Source organism: Telmatherina bonti (assembly GCF_933228915.1).
Source record: "Telmatherina bonti genome assembly, chromosome: 2".
NCBI classification, from domain to species: domain Eukaryota; kingdom Metazoa; phylum Chordata; class Actinopteri; order Atheriniformes; family Telmatherinidae; genus Telmatherina; species Telmatherina bonti.
Window position 1 is genome coordinate 17,623,503 of NC_136620.1, and position 18,069 is coordinate 17,641,571.

An 18,069-nucleotide genomic window follows, 5' to 3' on the forward strand; every position below is an offset into this window, starting at 1 on the left:
GCTGGGGTCTCCCTCTGTCCCCCCTGCGGTTGGCTGGCTAGCATAGGTCCTCTAGGGTGCCAGCTCGCCTCTCAGGTCCTGTCGGCACCCTGGTCTGCCTCTGATCTTTCTGGGAGTTACAGTCACTGATCACTATTCATTCCTGACATTAAATTGAACATATAAGACTGATTTCTATCTGGTGTGTCCTTGTCCCCCTTTTCTCTCTCTCTCTCTTTCTTTTTCTCTCCCACTTAATGAAGCAAATAAAAAAAGTCAGGACACAGTCAGTGATTCAATATGATATTTTAATTTTCAGTGTTTTTAGTATAAAAATCCCACCGGCCTGCCATCGGCTGGTTTTTTGCTCCCGTTGGCTATAAGTGTGGTTTAATCCCAGAGAAATAGCTAAAGTACCAAATCTATTTACAAAACATCCACAGAGTAAACACCTACCCTGCCGAAGGAAAACATCAAGGACTATCACCTCACCTCTCAGATTTAATGCTATCAATCCAGAAAAAATAAAAACTCAAATGATTCACAACAGAGGAAAAGGGGCCTCTACGCACGGCTCCTAGCGCCTGTAGTAATTTTTTTCACCACACCTTCTCTATAAAGTGATGCATATACATTTTCTGCTTTACAATAAATAAGTACAGGCACATTCTCTTCTCCTAAACATCTTCAATTCAGGTGGAGAAGACGGTTATGTGACGTTTTACAGAAGACTAATTCATCACAGCACACAAAAGGCCAAACACCAGAAACACAACTGGAAAAGAGAAAAAAAAAAAAAGAAAAAAAAAAAGAGGGAAAAAAAATTTTTTTTTGAGGGAAACTTGTTGGCAGCAGTTGTTTTTCCGAGTCATTTTCTTCTCTTTTCTTTTGGTTTTGGTGTGAATGACGCACTTTAGGCATTTTAAACTTTGAGAGTTTCTATATAGATTTTATATAAATATCTACAAACAAAACAAAGTAGTCCAATAAAAACATTCAGGGGAAAAAAAAAAAAAGAGGGAAAAAAGGGACACAAAAAAATATTAATGCCACAGACTAGAGAACTTGAAGCTTGAGAACTCAATAACTTACAAAAACCGTACAAAAAAAGCTGAAATAAAATCGTTGAACACAGTATGCATGTTTGTTTTTTTTCTCTCTGTGGAGATAGCACCAGCAGAAACACAGACGCCGTGGGAGCTGGCTATGATGATGTGAATTATCACCTCTGACTGTATAAATATCAGAATGTTATGTACCAAAACAGACTGAGGGAGTGAATAAATTAGTGTTAGGCCATATATGGGATATTTACAGAGCTGCTGCTTTTTCTTTCTCACACAAACACGCGCGCACACATCCACGCACACACACACACGCAGATGGACTATTTCATGGCAGTTAGATAGTTGCAGCAGTCTTGCAGCACATTGAAAGTGGTCAGAGGTTAAACTCTGACACATTCAGCAGGTTTAAACCTGCAAATTTTTCAGTCCTCACAGCCATAGTTTTTTTCTTCCATTTCATTTCTAGCACTCGTTAACTGAGTCATTTTCATTGCATAGCTCTTTGACAAACAGGGTGACCATCACAACCTACAGTAATTCAGACGGATGGAACAGGTGTGTGCCGAGGTGATGATACGATTTGGTTCCAGTTCATAGGAAATGGTAAACACGATGAGTGTGTATGTGAGTTGTGCGCATGAGGCAGAGACAAGACTGTCTTTGCAGTGTCTGTGTTTTAAAAACGAAACTTAAAAAAACAAAACTATGGTTAAACAAGAGAGATAGTTGATGGGGAAATGCTTGAGCTGGTGGAGGTGAGAAGGTGGGATTGGTGGGAGGCCTCAGTTTGTGACAGCTTCAGGTGGTTCATGGCCCGGTCGAAGGCGATGCGCACAGTTTTTCGAAGGGAAGAAGCACGAGCCTCCGTCAGCTTCATTCTGTCAAGCACCTTGTTGATTCCAAAAGGAGCCATCTTGGAACTAGGAAGCCATTGCCTGAAGAAAGGAGGACATTTTTTTTAAATAAACCAGACATTTAATGGAAAGTTACTGAAGGCATAGAGCCTGGAGCTGCTAATGGTCAGACCGTGGATCACTCAGCGTGCCGTTTTCCATTGAAATGGAGGACAAATCATACTGTTTGCCTGGCAAGAGGGAGGAAAAGTAACCAAGAAAAGAAAAAGAAATAAAAACCAGGATAAAACAGAGTCTACATCAATGTAGCATTGACAACTTCTTCTCATGAGGGAGACAGACTTTGAAACTGGACGTTGCAGCTTTCTGATGGACATTTAAGTTAATTCATTCTGTCTGTAAGTTTATTTTGGAGTTTTGTTAGAAATAGGGCAGATAGTCCAACAACTACTTTATTTTTCCATTTAAGTCAGACAATTTAATGTTATTTGCTATATAAAGTGGCAGAGACGGCTAATTTATTAGTTTAGCTTTCAGTTGATGTTACTCCTCACAGAAATCATACCAGTAGGCAACAGTGTGCTTCTTTATGTTGTATTTTCCCAGAGGTTTTCCTCAGGTTTCATAATATATTTTAGCTAATTTTCCAAGGGACTATTAGAGTCTATTACCAGTAGGTTGGCATCAAATACATGGAGGGCATGCTTGTAACTTATCAGGGTGAACAATGAAACAGAATTATGTATTGTTCTGTACCTTACGTGACCCCCTAAATTATGCAAAACTTTGACATCTTCAAATTTGTGACTCTCTGCAATTTCCATAGCGGTAATAATTTGCTTAAAACAGCGTTGTGCCAGAGAGCACAAATCTGTTGTTGGCATTCAATTAGCAACCCACTAGATGGGAGTATTTCTTACACACTGGGGCTTTAAAAGCAGGAAAGACGGGGGGTGTGGTGGGGGTGGAGAAAATAAAAACATTTCCAGGTGAACGATGTGAGGGGAACTTAACAGAATAAATAGCTGTGTAGCCATCAGAAAACCACTAATCAGTGAGGAGAACTGGAGGAAAGGAGACGGGACTCCACTGAGAATCTTAGGGATGTGCTGAAGGTTCAACTCTCCCTTCATCAATACAAGACCTTGACAAAAAATGAATGCAACCTCAGATGGAAATAAACGTGATTAACAGAGGCTTACTGGAACGATGCCACAGAGAGCACTGCCGTAACAAGGCAAAGGACAGACCAATCAAATATTAGTGTGACTTTTTTTTCTTTAAAGAGGCAGCGAATTTCTTGTTCAAGGTCAAAGTTCAAATTCATTAGTACTGTTTCTGAATGAAAACAGTGTTTGAGCAATTTGAACAACTGTCAGGTGACTGTACGGCACGCATAAATAATACATAAATAATAACTAAACTTTCTGTTTTTCAGTAACTTGTTTCCAGACAGCAACTCTGCAAGCAAGTCAAGGAGTCCCTCACCAGCTGCGCCTGCTGTCGAAGAAGTGGACGAGGAAGAGTTTCTCTGCGGACCTGAACTGCATCTGCTCTCCGGCTCTGAGAACGTCCAACGGCGGCTTGGGAAGCTCCACCCCTTTGTGCTGGGACGCCGTCCTCCGAGCTCTGGGGTCCATGATCTGTGAAGACCGAAGAAGAAGAGCACAGCTGCTGAGTGAGGTGGCCCATTGGCAGTGAGGAGTCGGGAGTGTATCCTGGTGCGGTTGCTTAATTTTCAGACAGATGCATGCAAGGCCGAGATCAGCACAGAGCACGCTGAGCAAAGCGACCCACTTCACACACCCACTAGGCACACTACCCAGTCCACCTCAGGCCGGGATGTTCCTGCATAGCTATGAGCACGATCACAAGCTAAGGCATGGATAATGGAGGAGGGGCAGATGGGTGATGAGATACAGACTAACACTCACTCACCAGGGCGGGGAAGGAGGGATATCCATTACATTTAGCCCAAACTAGTTTAAGAGGCTCCAGAACAAATGGAGAAGCAGCAGTGGGTTTCCACACCTCTACAGGAGCAACGACAGGCAAGTTATGAAGGATTCACTGAAACAGAGAGCACAACCATTCTCAAAACACTGCCATACACACAGGACACAGGGGACGCTGACCGAGACCTGGTCCAACCACACAGCCAAGCATGCAGGAAGAAACAAGGACAAGAACACACACACACACACACATTCATTTAAACGTTACAACGTGCTGACACGTATTCTCTGGGTTTTTCTGAATGAATTATTACATCATGAATAGTGAATCAACACCAAATTAATTCATTCTTTTTGTCTTGAGGACCCAGGGAAGCGTAGCTTTGGCATTTCTAATAACTCATAGATCTAAACTAAAAGAAGAAAAAAAAACAGGAATCATGAACATCTGAACTATAATATGAACACACACCCGCCAGGGCCAGATACATAAAAGATGCATATGCCCTTTTAATGCACAAACTTGTCTGTGTGAAGAATAGATGTGATGACCCTGTGAATATTGATCCTTTTTATAATATATTCTCATATAGTTCTGGTTGACATAAATAACCTGGCTGTGTGCCAATTTAAAAAGAGAAAAGATTTCTGCTTTTCTCCAACAGGATTGTATTACACACAATTTTAGGCTTTTTAAAGCGGTTTAAACAGCTACTATACCGAGCTCAATCTGTTGATGATGAAGCAGCATGTCGTCCTTGTGATGCCATCCATGTATGAGCTGATGCACATTTTGTTTGTTGTTTGTAATATCTCTGCAGGGTTCCTGGCCATCAGCTTGTAGAGGTAGTGCAATACTTTTCCATTCAGCAGTTTGATATGTTCTTAGACCGCCACAAGTAGCAATATCTTTTAAGCAGTCGTCTTAAGTCTTAAGCAGCGGTGAACAAAATATTTAAATTTATGTGTACGCAAGTAATTGGGGAGGGGGGACATGGAAATAAGATGAAGCCCTTTCCAACATTTTAGCCTTTTTCACAAGCTCCACTTTTTTCCGTCTACCATCTGAAAGGCATATCCTTATAAATCAAGTTCATCTGCACAACTACAAGGGCTGTACGCATAATCTTGGTCTCAAAAATAAAATTGAGACATGTCAGATTAGTCCACAAGTGACAGAATCAACTTATCAAATCAAACTTTTTTTTATACAGCACTTTTCACACAGTTGCATTGCAAAGTGCTTTACAACATAAAAACAATGTCTCACACACACACACACACACACACACACACACACACACACACACACACACACACACACACACACACACACACACACACACACACACACACACACTTCCCTTGCTGTCCAAAAATAAAACTCAGCATCCAGGTTTCTGTCTCTATGCATTACTGTGTTGGACTAAACCCACATGAAACACAGTAGAAAATGTAAACGTTAATGGCGAACTGCTCATAGAAGAAAACCACATTCCTTCAGAGAAACTAAGAACATAGCATCCTATTTCATCGAAGATTTAGTCAGAAGCTAAAAAAAAAAAACACAAATAACCATGAGTAGTTCTACTGATGTTTAATTCAAAATTTACTCAGGTAAATATCTCATAAAGTCATTGGCCAATGATGATCGACACTTCTACCAATCGTCAGTCTGAGCAACCAAGGAATAAACTTCATCCACTGATCCAACAGTCAGCAAAGATCTTCTGAACTGTACAAATTACACTGCCGTCTGTACACAGGGCTCTCATCACAAAGACATTAAACTGGGTTTAATTTTGGCTTAGATGATTAGAAATCCAGAAATATAAACTCTGTTTCATGTTTTCACCATTTAGCTGTCAACAGCTGTTGATGCCACCAGATGCCTTTGTCTGGTATGACATTAATGTGTCATCGTAGCCTAATGAACCCCTATTCACAATAAACCCACAGTGACAATAACAGTCATAACGCTACCTCCTTCCCTTCAGTCATGCATTTCCCATTTTTATTTCCCTCTTTATTTATGGGCCTGTATACACAAAGCCATCTAATATATGTGAAGCCCTGCTAAATGTTGGTTTCTCTTGTCTTTGCTGTGTAATACCCTTTCAGAATTACTCGGAATCGAGATGAGCAAGACAGCTAACTTCGGCTATCAGTCAATGTGATGAGACAGAGCAAACTGATGAGCACGTTCAAAGAAAAGACCAGATCTGTGTGGCCTTTTTCATACATGAACACCAGAGATTCTCATGAGGAACTGCAGATAATTTGGTAGAAATGTCAAGCGCCGTCATTCAGACAAGTGTAACACAGCAGGACCTGCTGCTGGTTATGTGTGGGAGGTTGTTAAAGAACGGCTGTCGGGAGTACGCAGAAGGTTGAGCACGCTGTAGAAATAAGGCTGCAGAATTACGTGTCTTCATTACAACGTGATGAAGAAGCACATGATGCTCCTCACTGTGTGGGAAGGACAAATTCTCACCAGCACACACACACAGTAGTAGGAAATGACACATTCATACATTGTTTCACCCACTGATGACACTTTACTCTGGATAGGCAAAAACTCTCCTGATGAAGCATGTTCAGTTGTTGAATAGATTTGTGCTTTCACTATTAATCGCTCCAGAACATCTCCAGAACACTGCAGGACTCAAATCTAAGTTAACAGGCAAAGAGCATGCTGCTGTGTTTTTTTGCATTTAAATTATACCATTTCCCAGTTTCCCATGTTGTAACGACAGATGTCACGATTACTTTATTTCTTCATTAATTACCTTCGGCGAAGAGGTTTTGTTTTTCCTGCCGTTTATCTGTTTGTCTTCATGATAACTCAAAAGGTTATGGACGGATTTTCATGAAATTTCCATGAGTTGTTGGAAATGTGAAAAGGAAGAACTGATTTAATTTTGTTGGTGATCCGGATCTCTGTTTGGATCCAGAAATTTTTTTAGAACTGTGGCTCTTGGCGGAGGTTTGCACTCTGCAAGTGCTTTTCTAGTTGCTGTAATGAAATGTAAAGATCCCTCAATATTTCACTTTCCATGAAGGATGATGTCTAAAACATTTCAAAACTCTCATCCAAAAAAAAAAAAAAAAAGTTACACAATGTCTGGTGGTTACTGCTTGCTCTACTTCTGCAGAATAGGAAAAGGAACAGGAAGAGTTATTCCCTCCCAACCAACATATTAAGTCACGCTTGTCAGATTTCTTCAGAAGACAAGTAAAAGTTTCACAGAAACAGCAGGCAGCTGTTTGGTCCCCAAACCTTCATTTGTAGGCTAAAACCTACGACTGGAGTTTCAGTCTGCAGACTCTCTGGTCAATGATGCCACCGATACTCAGTCTCAGTGTGTCAGGAATCAAAGCCTCTGGTCAACAGCTGGTTTTGTAAATCCCCAGTTCATGGCTTTTGTACAGAAAGACTTTTCCATGAGAAGGCTGAACATTCAAAACACATTGTTCAATTATTTTCCTCAGTGCCTCACAGAGGTGAAACAGTAAAGTAAGGATGTAACGTGACTGCAATAAATTATTCTAATAAGCCATGCATGCTGGTCAAACGGTATTAGTATTCGTACAATGATATCCAAGTTAATAAGATGCTTCATAAGGTTAAAGTTGATCGATTAAAGCTTGCCATGCCGATCGATGTACATTTAGGTCTCTAATGTTAGGGCACTGATGCCACTTTGCCTACCTGAGGAGATCTTGGCAGCTTTGGTGAATTCTCCGTTCTCAATGCAGGGCATCAGAGTACTTTTGTCGTCCACAGTGCTTCGTCGAGCTGCCACTGGCCGTGCTTTACCACTTTTAGACATGATGACAGTGCTGAAAGAGAAGATGAGTAAGGCTTGGTCAGGAAAAGTTCCAGAAAGGCTTGGTGTGTGTTTATGTCTTTTTTGCTGATCAAATACATAGATGGACTTGCTTTAAGCAACAATCAACTGTAGTTTTTCTGAATGAAATTAAAACTACTATGTACTTTTTGTACTTCAGCAAGTAGAGTACAACTTTCCAGCACTTTTTAACTCTTCAGTTAATCTACAAAAAAATCTGTTTTGTTTTAATCAGTGGTGGGGTTCATCACACATTACTATTGTGTTAACACAACACGATGTCTTCAATTGTTTCATCACGTTGCACATTTTTCCTCCCAAAAAAATTATGGCTCACTGACTGAACACAGAAAAACTACAAGCAGAAGCTTGCATCTGATGTATCTGATGTAAACATGTCTCCATAACATGCTGTCAGGTGAACGCAGTGATCCTTCATTTCATTGTTTTTGTCCAAACTGTGTTTGGTGGTCATAGAAATAGTTTCAATGAGCTTTAAGTTGAGATTCAGAACTTTTTGTAGCTGCACCTGTGAAACTGGACGTGAAACGCTGTACCAGAGGTTGCTGGGTGCAGGATGATCAGCTAAACAGTCAAGCAATGTTAGAGAATTTATAAGCAAGAAATCTGAACCATTAAAGGTGTTACTGAGCTTTTATCTCATCTCCCAGTCTAGAAGATCTGAGATGCTAATCCTGCTTCCTGTCTGATCACTGATGGCTGATATTGATCAGATATTGTTTAAAAGGAAGCAGCTTTACACAGCTTCAGGTTCATCCTGCTGACTTTTAAGCTTTTAAATCAGTAAATCCTAAAATTTGTATGCTTCTTTGTCATAAATATCTGTTTTTATTACAATAATATTCAAGATGAGATTGAACAGAATTATTTTAACTTATTTTGTAAAGCGAAAACTGCTGTTAAAAGCTGTTTGTTTAGTGTTTGGAAACCAAATGATACTGTGTTTTCTTTACATTGGAGTACTTTTTTTTTTTTTTTTTTTAAATTCAAAGAGATTTTGCATGTTACATGCAATTAAATAAAATCTCATGTGATTATTTGCAAATACAAATTCTAATCATTGCCCAGTACCAATTTTAATATTAACTTTCATTTAGTATCAATAGAGTGGGCAACAAAAAAACTAGTTGGTTTCCTGGTCACCTTGTGCCGCAGAGGATGCTGCTGCTGGAGGATATGCTGGACTCTGAGGCGCAGCGACGACGTGGTTCCAGTAACCGTGGAGACGGCGAGACCGTATCCTCCTCTACCACAAAACCATTTGCTATACCTGAAGGAGAAATAGTTAAGAAGAAATTACTTGCATCTGCCACACCTGTCAAACACGAACGCTTGAAACGTAAAAATACCTAAAACACGACCCACGCAAGGTTAGAGATGTTCCACTTTTATCTTATGTCAATTAATGAATCTAAAATGCACTGTAGCTTTCACAGATGAATTTCATTTGGATTTCTCCAAATTTCTTAACACACATGAACAACTTTTTAATGTTTTCAGTAAGCAATATAATATTAGTGTAGCATGAACTTTTTACATTTAAAAAAAGAAAATTCAAGAAGGTTAAACATCCCTAACATTTTGTGAATGGTGTATTTAAATTTGGTTTGTATTTTCTCTTCTGAGTTGAGTACCTGTACCGAGACGTTTGATCGGCGTCTCCTCGTCCTCCTCCCCATCAGCACTGCTGCTGCGCGTTCTTTTTTTTGGAAGGAGGAGGGTCTCCAGTCGTGGGATCACCACTGACAGGAAAGTTTTTGCTCCCAAGGGCGGCGGTGACGCGGCAGATACCTCGTGGGTCTTGGGTGGTTTCTGTGGGCTGGCGCTCTTGGACTTGCGGAATAAAACATTGGTCCGTCGGTTGCAGGTACCAGAAGCCTCTATGTGAATGTCTCCATTGGGAAGTGGTTGGTCTGGAATGTGCCCATTGGGGGTTTCTAGGGACACTGAGGTAGATGTGTTGGTGTCATCAAGCTCCATGGGCATCTGGCCTGATAAAGATTTAATGGGCTTTAGAGATGAAGGCTCATTCTTGCTGGGGGAGATTTCAGGCTGGGATGATGAGGTTAACAGCTCTGATGTAGGTGAATGTAAGGACTTGACCTCTTGTGGTATGCAGGGGTCTGCTGGTGGCTTCTCCTTCAATTCGTTGGGGGATGGGGAAAGATCCAGGGATGATGGAGGGGGTGTTGGTGGAAGGGATTTCTTCAGGCTTATCTCATTACGGACTTCCATGATGGTCTTCTTCAGCAGCTTAAGCCTCTTGCTGCGGGACGGGCTGTGCTTCATGGCAGTGCTCAAGTCCAATTTCTCCAGAAGCTCTTTTAACTGATCCTCCAGGGGGGTCCGCTGACGGTATGTAGGAGTCAGCAGGCGGTCCACTGTGAAAGCCAAAACACAAATATTGTTGCATCATCTTAGCAATATCATATTGGTCTTGTATTCCCTTAATGATGCAACAAATCTTATCAATGACTGGCTTAAAACTGAAATTATGCAAACAATGGATTTAATGATAAACTTGTAAATGTAATAAATGTAAACTCAACTTTCATTTGGAATTTCAGATGTGAATAATGTGGATTTTACATGCACAATATTGACATTTAGCTTGTTTTCTAAGACACTGCAAGCAGCGTCTATTTTTGCAGGTAAGCATTTTGTTTTATTCTTCCCTTGTGAGGTTTAAAGACTTACTTCGGGCACTACTGAGCACATCTTTTTTCCTCAGATGAATGTTCCCTTGACCAGGGAAACAATAACCACAAATTAGTTAGACTGCTGTTAAACTTAAGAAATCTTCTACCTTGATGAATAAAATCTTGATATGTGGCCTTTTACTAGAAACTTCACACTGAAAGAAATATGATTCCTTTGTTTTGGTATCATCTCTTCCCACTGCTAAAGCCTGTCCCTTACATGAAGCAAACTCCTGCCTCCCCATGTTGTTGTTACTTTTTCTTGGGTCATCACACAGCTGTCTCATATGGATACATTCACTGATTCTGGTGGCATTGTAGTCCAAATAACAAGTTGACTGAAACAGGTAACAGCATCAAGTCTTTTGAATAATTCATTTGTTTGGTATTTCATAAACAAATATACCATAAGTATGTATTAAAATATTTGAGTTATTCTTTTATATGCTTTAAAAATAATATCCATAAACAACAAGAAATATATAAGGTAAAATTTCCTAACTGTAAAATGAACACACTTACCATCCTCCCAGGAGAAAGGAGGTGCTGCCTCTAGTTTTGGGGCTTCAGGCAAGTGCAGCCCGCTGGGGAAGTCGAAGCCAATCCGCTCAGCCTCCCTGCGGGCCCTACGAAGGATAACTCCGCCATGGTCCAGCATTCGCTGAGCTGCCTTGTAGAAAAACGTGTCCTTGGCATTGTATGACATGCAGTTAGCGATTATGAGGTTGAAGTCGGCCTCAAAGTCATCCAGACTTCTGTAACTGTGAGCATCGATTCTTTTCCTCATGGTAGAGAAGTCCATGGGGTTCTTGATGTGGTCCAGATAGTCAGGGACCTGCAGAGACCAGAGTTGAGGTTCGATTTATAATTAATGGGATTAACTAATGAGTACAAATAAGGTTTACCTAAACTGGAATTAGGCTTGTGCGTTACATTGGAGTGAGTTACACTGTCTAACAAAAGACCAACAAACAGGTACAAACCTCCTTAACGCTGACAGGCTGAGCGAAGATGCTGTACTGGTCCTTCTCCTGCATTTGACTGAGCACAGCCCTCAACAGGATGTTGAAGGGCGTCAGCTGGACCTCCAGGACAGACTGCTGGAGCTTCATCTGAGGGTAGATGAAGGACAAGGCCAATGAAAGCCAAGTAGCTACACACAATCATCAGACAAAAGGTTGCCGGTTTTAAACCGGACTGTCTAACCCTTAAGCTACAAATAAATTATTTTTGAGAGTGAATGCATAAGAATGTTTACAGAATTCACTCTGGACTTCTTGTAGATATTTCACAGCTAAGTACTTCCTGTTGTTACAGTACAGCAGTGAAGTGGATGTGGGGAACAGATACCAAATGATAAGTTTTAATGTGATTTGCGTCATCATTTCAGGTCTTCATGAAAACATTCAGTGACAAACGACAAAGTGCATCTGGTTGAAAGAAACTGGAAGAGAGGCATCACAAATAAAAAAGAATCAAACATGAAGCCGTTACCTCCTCCCTCTTCATTTTCTCCCTCTTTCTGATAAGCTCCAGCAGCAGGCGAGCTCGCTCCAGGTCATGGCGAAGGCGGTGCCATTCTTTCAGCTGCTCCTTCAGTGCCTGGTTCGTCTCCATGCGGTCCTGCAGGAAACAAGCTTTTGATCAGTGACAAGTATATATAAACACATGCAACACTAATGTGCGCAGGAGAACTGACCATCTGCTTGGCTTTAGGTGGCTGAGGGTTAGCCTGCAGTCTGCGGATCAGGGGCACATTGTTCCTCGACTGTCTCTTCAGCACCCAGTAGCTCAGCACTCGCTCAACGAATTGACGCTTCCTCTGCACTGCAACCTGGTTCAGGATCGTTTCGAAACTGAACCACAGGATACAGAAAGATAAAAAAACAGATCTGTAAAGATCTTTTTTTTTTTTTATATATAACACAGTGTTATATCCCTCGGAGGGGCGCGACCTGTCAACCACAGACACACGTAGAAGATTGAAACACTTATTTGAACAGGAATTGGTTGTGGCAAGATTATTGAACCTAAATAACACACAGCAATGTTATGAAAAACACGAGTGCTGATTGGACAAACAATCATCTTTCACTTTTCTTGAACGTCGGAGAAAAAGATTCTGGGGAAAACAGTGATTTTGACTGGTTATAAAATCTCCTGCCGCCAAGAAAAAAAAATAGTATAAATAATCACCCTTGAAAATAATAATACAAGCTAATATTATATATAGCAAATAGGGCTGTGACGATATGCTTTTGTCCCAATTTGATTCGATTCCAATTTTTTTGGGTGCTGATTTGATTTAAATTGAGATTCTCACAATTCTTCAATATTGCCGATTTTTGTAAATTAAAAACAAAAAAAATGTCTAAAAATTTTTTTTTTTACTTGTCATATTACTTGATTTCAATGAGGAAAAAACAACAGAGTAGCCAGACAATCGTTCTGCTGCTATAATGCCCAAGACGACAAGTAAAAAGATCAATAAAACAATAAAAATGACAAAAGTTTTATAATGTATTATTTTTATTTAATTGAAAAAAATAGATTTTTTTTTTTTAAACAAAAAAAACTATTTTAAAATTGTGAAGCACAAAATCACGATTTTCGATTTTTCGATTCAATTTTCCCATCTCTAATAGCAAAGAATACAGCTTGAGATGACGCGAACCTTTGTTGCCAGCTTACCTTGAAGCGGTGATGCTGGGCCCAGAGTTGGTTGGTGTCTCAGGTTCTGGTTCCGGTTCAGGTTCTGATCTCTTAATCTTTTTCTTCTGCCAACTTTTGGAGCGAGCCTTCTCCCCTCTCTTATCCACCCTCTTGTGGCAGGCTCCATTTTTGGGGTGAGGCTCCTTGTAGATGTTGAGAGGTCGGCGATCGCAGCCTTCGGGCGTGTGGCTGCAGCAGTAAGCAGTCTTTTTCACAGAGAAGGTGGTGGTTCCAGATGCAGTAACCTCTTTGACGGGCTCCATCTTCATGTAGAGACCGGCCTTCTGGGCGCAGCTGACATGGAAGGCCGTATAACAGTTCATCTTGTCACACTGGATGCAAGCTCCTGCACCCTTAGCTTTACAGAGGTAGCAGGTGAGCTTCCAGCGAGCAGGGGGGATGTTGCAGACACCGTCGATGGGCTCGATGAAAACCGTGTCAGAGAATCCTACTTCAGGCACCCACAATGCACATGCTACATGGCCCCAGCGATCATCATCAGTCTTCTTTAGAGCTCCTCCTCGGTTGGGGCAGAAGAGGCATTCAGCTGGTCGTGACGGACATTGCAGACAGTGGCGACACAACCACTGACCTTCCGGGATGTATGGCACGCCATAGCACTCCTGGTGCACGGGGATGTTGCAGGAATCGCAGAAAAGAATGACATTACTGTCTGCACCATCTCCGTCCATGCAGATGCAGCAGACGGCGTCCTCGTCCACCAATGACTGGAGGTCGTTTTGACCCTGTGAGGCTAAGAAAGACTCCTTCTCAAAGCGGTCCATGAGGAACTCAAACAGGTTGTGTGACACCTGGCTGATGCCCTCACTCTTCCGTTTCTCATTAATAAGCTCCAGCCAGGCATAGTCTTCCTCATCCATATCGTACTCCACCTCCTCATCCAGCTCCTCTGCCGTCCTCTCCGTGTATTTGTAATATGTCACAGACCGCTTCGGCACCACTGGTAAATTGTACTCAACTGTTCTAAACTTTGGCTCCAACAAGCCGCCGGTGCTGCTGCCGTGTGAAGCAGTGAGAGCTGCAATCTTCTTCTGCTGGTTATTTTTGAGGCGTACAGAGCGAACCAGGACCTGCTGGGGCTTCTCGTTGTTCTCCTTGTTGCTGTTGCACTCCATAATCTCCTGGGCCGTGGGGTCATCATCAGCGATGATGTCCAGCTTGTCATAGATGCTGAGTCGGTGTACTCGGCCGTCCACCTCCAGCTCCACCATTCGCTGAGCTTGTGCATACGTAAGTGTCTCCCTGTTGGGCGATGGCTTGATGGGGGAAGACTCCCTCTTTAGTACAGATGGGCGGTGGTTTCGGCCTTTTTTCTTCATGGTGAAGATGTGTGTATCCTGAAAAGCAAATGTTTGAAAGTGAGGTGATTTGGATTTTTTTGTAGCATTAACTTGGAATATGAAGCAACAACTAAATCAAGGCAAATGAAAATATGAGTTAGATCTCTCCAACATAAAGCAATGTTTGTTTTCCAATATATTTGCACAAGAATGACAGCATTTGTAAAACCCCTCCGGTCAAAAAGAAATTAAAGAATATCCAAAACATTTGCATCTATGACAGTATTTTGCACTTGTCATGGTAATCAAGGACATAAAAACTTTATTAAGCTGTCTACATTACAAAATACTCATTCATTGCAACACATTGTGTTTCACAATAGACTTATGAATTAGGAAATGCATCATATCATGTGAAATGAGACGTGATTTTACCAATGTGATCTCCCAGCCTCTTTACAGAAATCTATCCATCGTTACCTATATAAAACTGCTAAACAAAACACTTCTCAACAAATCAGAGTAACAGATTTCAGCAAAGCTTTTGATTTAAAAGTGCAACAATTGCATGCATGTATTCCCTTTTTATGCATTTTTACTATAAGTGAGAGGTGGCAGTAATCTAACAGTGATGACTCTCAGGGCTGCAACTTTTTGTTCCAAATCTTGATTGATTCACTGCACACAAAGTCTCAAATAAATTAAACTAGTATTTTTAGCAGTATTCTTAGCAGTTTCCTCTCCTGTTGTCTTCAGTTGTTAATCGAGCGTCTCTGGCATTGCAGCGCTGTGCTGTAAACTTCTCCCACAGCCGCTTTGGTTTCATTCAGCCACTGTTCCCAACTTGGTGAGTTTCTCGCTAAATCTGGCGACTTTTTTGTTAAAAGCGACTAGCGACAAATCTAGCAACTTTTACTGGAGTTATTAGAGACTTTTCTGGTGTTTTGGCGACTGACTTGAAGGCACATATTGTTCTGCAGTTACTGTAACGGACGAGCAGCGGGAGTCTCTCCCCGTCCTAAAGCACTCCCAGGCGGCCAGTCTCAGTCGGCTCCGGCTGCAGGTCAATGTAGAATAAATGCAGTAGGTTGTGGAAGTTCACAACAAAATAGTTAATACCATTGTCAGTGAGAACTGGCTGCATTATTTTCGTATACATATTTTGGCGAGTTAAACACTGTAATATTCCTCTGGCGCATTGCTATAGCAACACGTTAATCAGCAGGTTCAAATCAGCTGTCTTTTAATAGCAGAATGAAAAAAACACGCTGTAGCCTGACAGCGGTTGTTTGGCATAAAATGTACATTGAGGCCAACGTAAAATAGTTCCTATATAAGCAGTAAAAGCGGATTAAACAACCTGGAACCGTGCATTAGACGGTTATAATGTGCGACACGGAGTCCAGAACACTACGACGAGCAGCATTGTTTATAAATACTGGATAATTGTGTTAAATAACCGAGATCTCAATTTCAGTCAAAATAATCAAGATTATAATTTTTGTCATAATCGAGCAGCCCTACTAAAAACAAGGTCATTTTTGCTTCAACTACAGCTGTTAGCTGTCAAGGCTGGGTTATCCAATGGCCATTATGGGGCCCACGTATGGCAAACACCAGCAGTTTGTACATGAAACAAAATGTACATAAAAGCCAGATAGTTGCACCACAGTGTCTGGTGAATTGCTATTGGTACCACTGGCTGAGAGATGTTGGAAATGTCTTTTGCAGTGTATCATTCACAATTGTCCCAATGTTGCGGTGGGGAAGGGGGGCCCCTGAAACACTCTGGGCCCAGGTGCCTGTGCACTTTTAATCCGGCCCTGACCCTTGTAAGGTTTCTGGAAGGACACGTGAAGTGCAGCCTGCACCTTTAATTCATGAGACCAACAAGCTCCGAGTTAGCTGTGTGAGGGGCGGAAACATCACCAGATGAATGAAAGACATGTACAGAGATCAGAGCGCCTCCATCCCGGCTGCGGTGACCCAGCGACAGACTCCAGCAGCCAAGCTGAAGCCGCGGAGCTTTTTGTTGCTGAATGACGGCAGCGCTGCAACAGCTTACCCCTTGCTCTGTGGGTTGGACCGTCAGCTAGCCACCAATAACTTCAGCCCAATATAAGTAAAACGTTCATCTGAAAGATAGGTCAAACCTGCTCTAAAGTCCCAAGGAAAGACGACTGAGCGATGCCCCGTAGCAGGCGGTGGCCTCGCCGGACGCATTAGGACACTCCGTCCAGAAATGTAGCTAATGCTGCCATGCTAGCTGCAGGCGGAGGAAACATGGCGACCAACACAACAAGACACTATCACAATTCAAAGAGTTGGTTTTTCTTCAGAGCAGCACAGGAAAAATTTCATGTTTAAAAGTACCTGGATATTAGAAAACAAATATAAAGGTGGTGTGGAGACATTCTGGCGAAACCTACCTCGCTATTTTCACGAATTCAGCTTGGAAAAACAGCAGCAATGGCGGTGCGGCCTGCAGAATAAAGCCGCAGTTAAATCCACATTCAGTCCGCTCACCCTGTTCGTGGCCGTGGTTCGCGCTGAACCGAGTGAAACCTGAAGATGACCGGCGGATATCCAGGGTGACGGACACAGTTTCAGGTGTTATACGTGTATATGGTGATAAACAACGAGTGTGTGAAGTGTGGAATAGCAGTGAGAAGCGGCACAGCTCGGCGGCTGCCTGGGCTTCTCTTCCCCCACAACAATGCGGTTGCGTGAGTCGCCACGCTGCGACGTCATCACGTACACCCGAAATATCCAGGAAGTTAACTCGAGTTCCCGGTTGGGGGGGGTGTACAACCTTTTATTCAAAACAAAACCGAACACTGCGTACATTTAAAAGAGGACATTTTCTTTATTTTTAGATTTTAAAAAAAAAAAAAAAAAGTGGAAAAGGACTTGACATTTTTTGTACAACTTGTTATACTCATGGGGAGGTTTCATATTCATATCATTCATACAAGGAAATGGGCTGACGGCAAGCCGAGCTTTGCAATGTTTTTACAAGAACTTTTTCAACACAGCACCATAATTAAAGATCTTAAAAATCCTACGGCCTTAAAAACTACGGCATATTGGACAAATTCTTATTTCACTGATATAGTCTCACTGATATTTTGTATGTGTATGTGTATAGACGTATACACAGGTTATGCTCAATTTTTATTTATTTATATTTTATTATTATTATTCTTATTATTGTCCATGGTCTGCAAATTCTTTTTGTACTTATTTTCATTATTTCTTTACCCCCCGACGTATCAGTTTATGTTCTGTATTTTTTGTTCAATTGTGTAATAAAAAAAAATAAAATAAAAAAATATAAAAAAAGTTTGTCTCGGGGGAGGAGACGAGAGTGTGTGTGTTTCTTTAAAACATCCTAAAACAAAATAATATAAATATAATATTTTATAAATATTTAATATATTTCATCCAATGTAAGTATACATTCAATGAACTAAATTTACATTAAAAGTTGAAAAAAAAAAAAAAAAAGTTAAAAGTTTAATAAACCAAAAACAAATGACAAAGTGCTGTATTTCATGTTTTTGTTAACCAAAAATACTTTGCAGTGGTTAGGGGATATGTGGCTGAAAAAAATATTTTACAAGGGGTACT

The 18,069-nt window shown here is 41.2% G+C and overlaps 1 protein-coding gene across 2 annotated transcripts; it reads right to left on the bottom strand.

The window, feature by feature from the left end:
- Positions 1–358: 358 nt before the first annotated feature.
- On the bottom strand, positions 359–17,055 carry LOC306766248 (bromodomain-containing protein 1-like). Of its 2 annotated transcripts, XM_079253898.1 has the most exons (12): positions 16,869–17,055; positions 13,118–14,496; positions 12,126–12,282; positions 11,921–12,049; positions 11,410–11,538; positions 10,949–11,261; positions 9,362–10,108; positions 8,871–8,997; positions 7,568–7,698; positions 3,839–3,933; positions 3,389–3,543; positions 359–1,981 (listed from the first exon to the last, which is right to left on the bottom strand). In XM_079253898.1, the coding sequence occupies exons 2-12, from the start codon at positions 14,476–14,478 to the stop codon at positions 1,756–1,758; spliced, it is 3,570 nt and encodes a 1,189-aa protein (XP_079110024.1). In that variant the 5' UTR covers positions 14,479–14,496; positions 16,869–17,055; the 3' UTR covers positions 359–1,755. The 2 variants fall into 2 exon arrangements, with proteins under 2 accessions (XP_079110024.1, XP_079110023.1); XM_079253897.1 differs by lacking the exon at positions 3,839–3,933 and having other exon boundaries at positions 1,852–1,981.
- Positions 17,056–18,069: the final 1,014 nt, after the last annotated feature.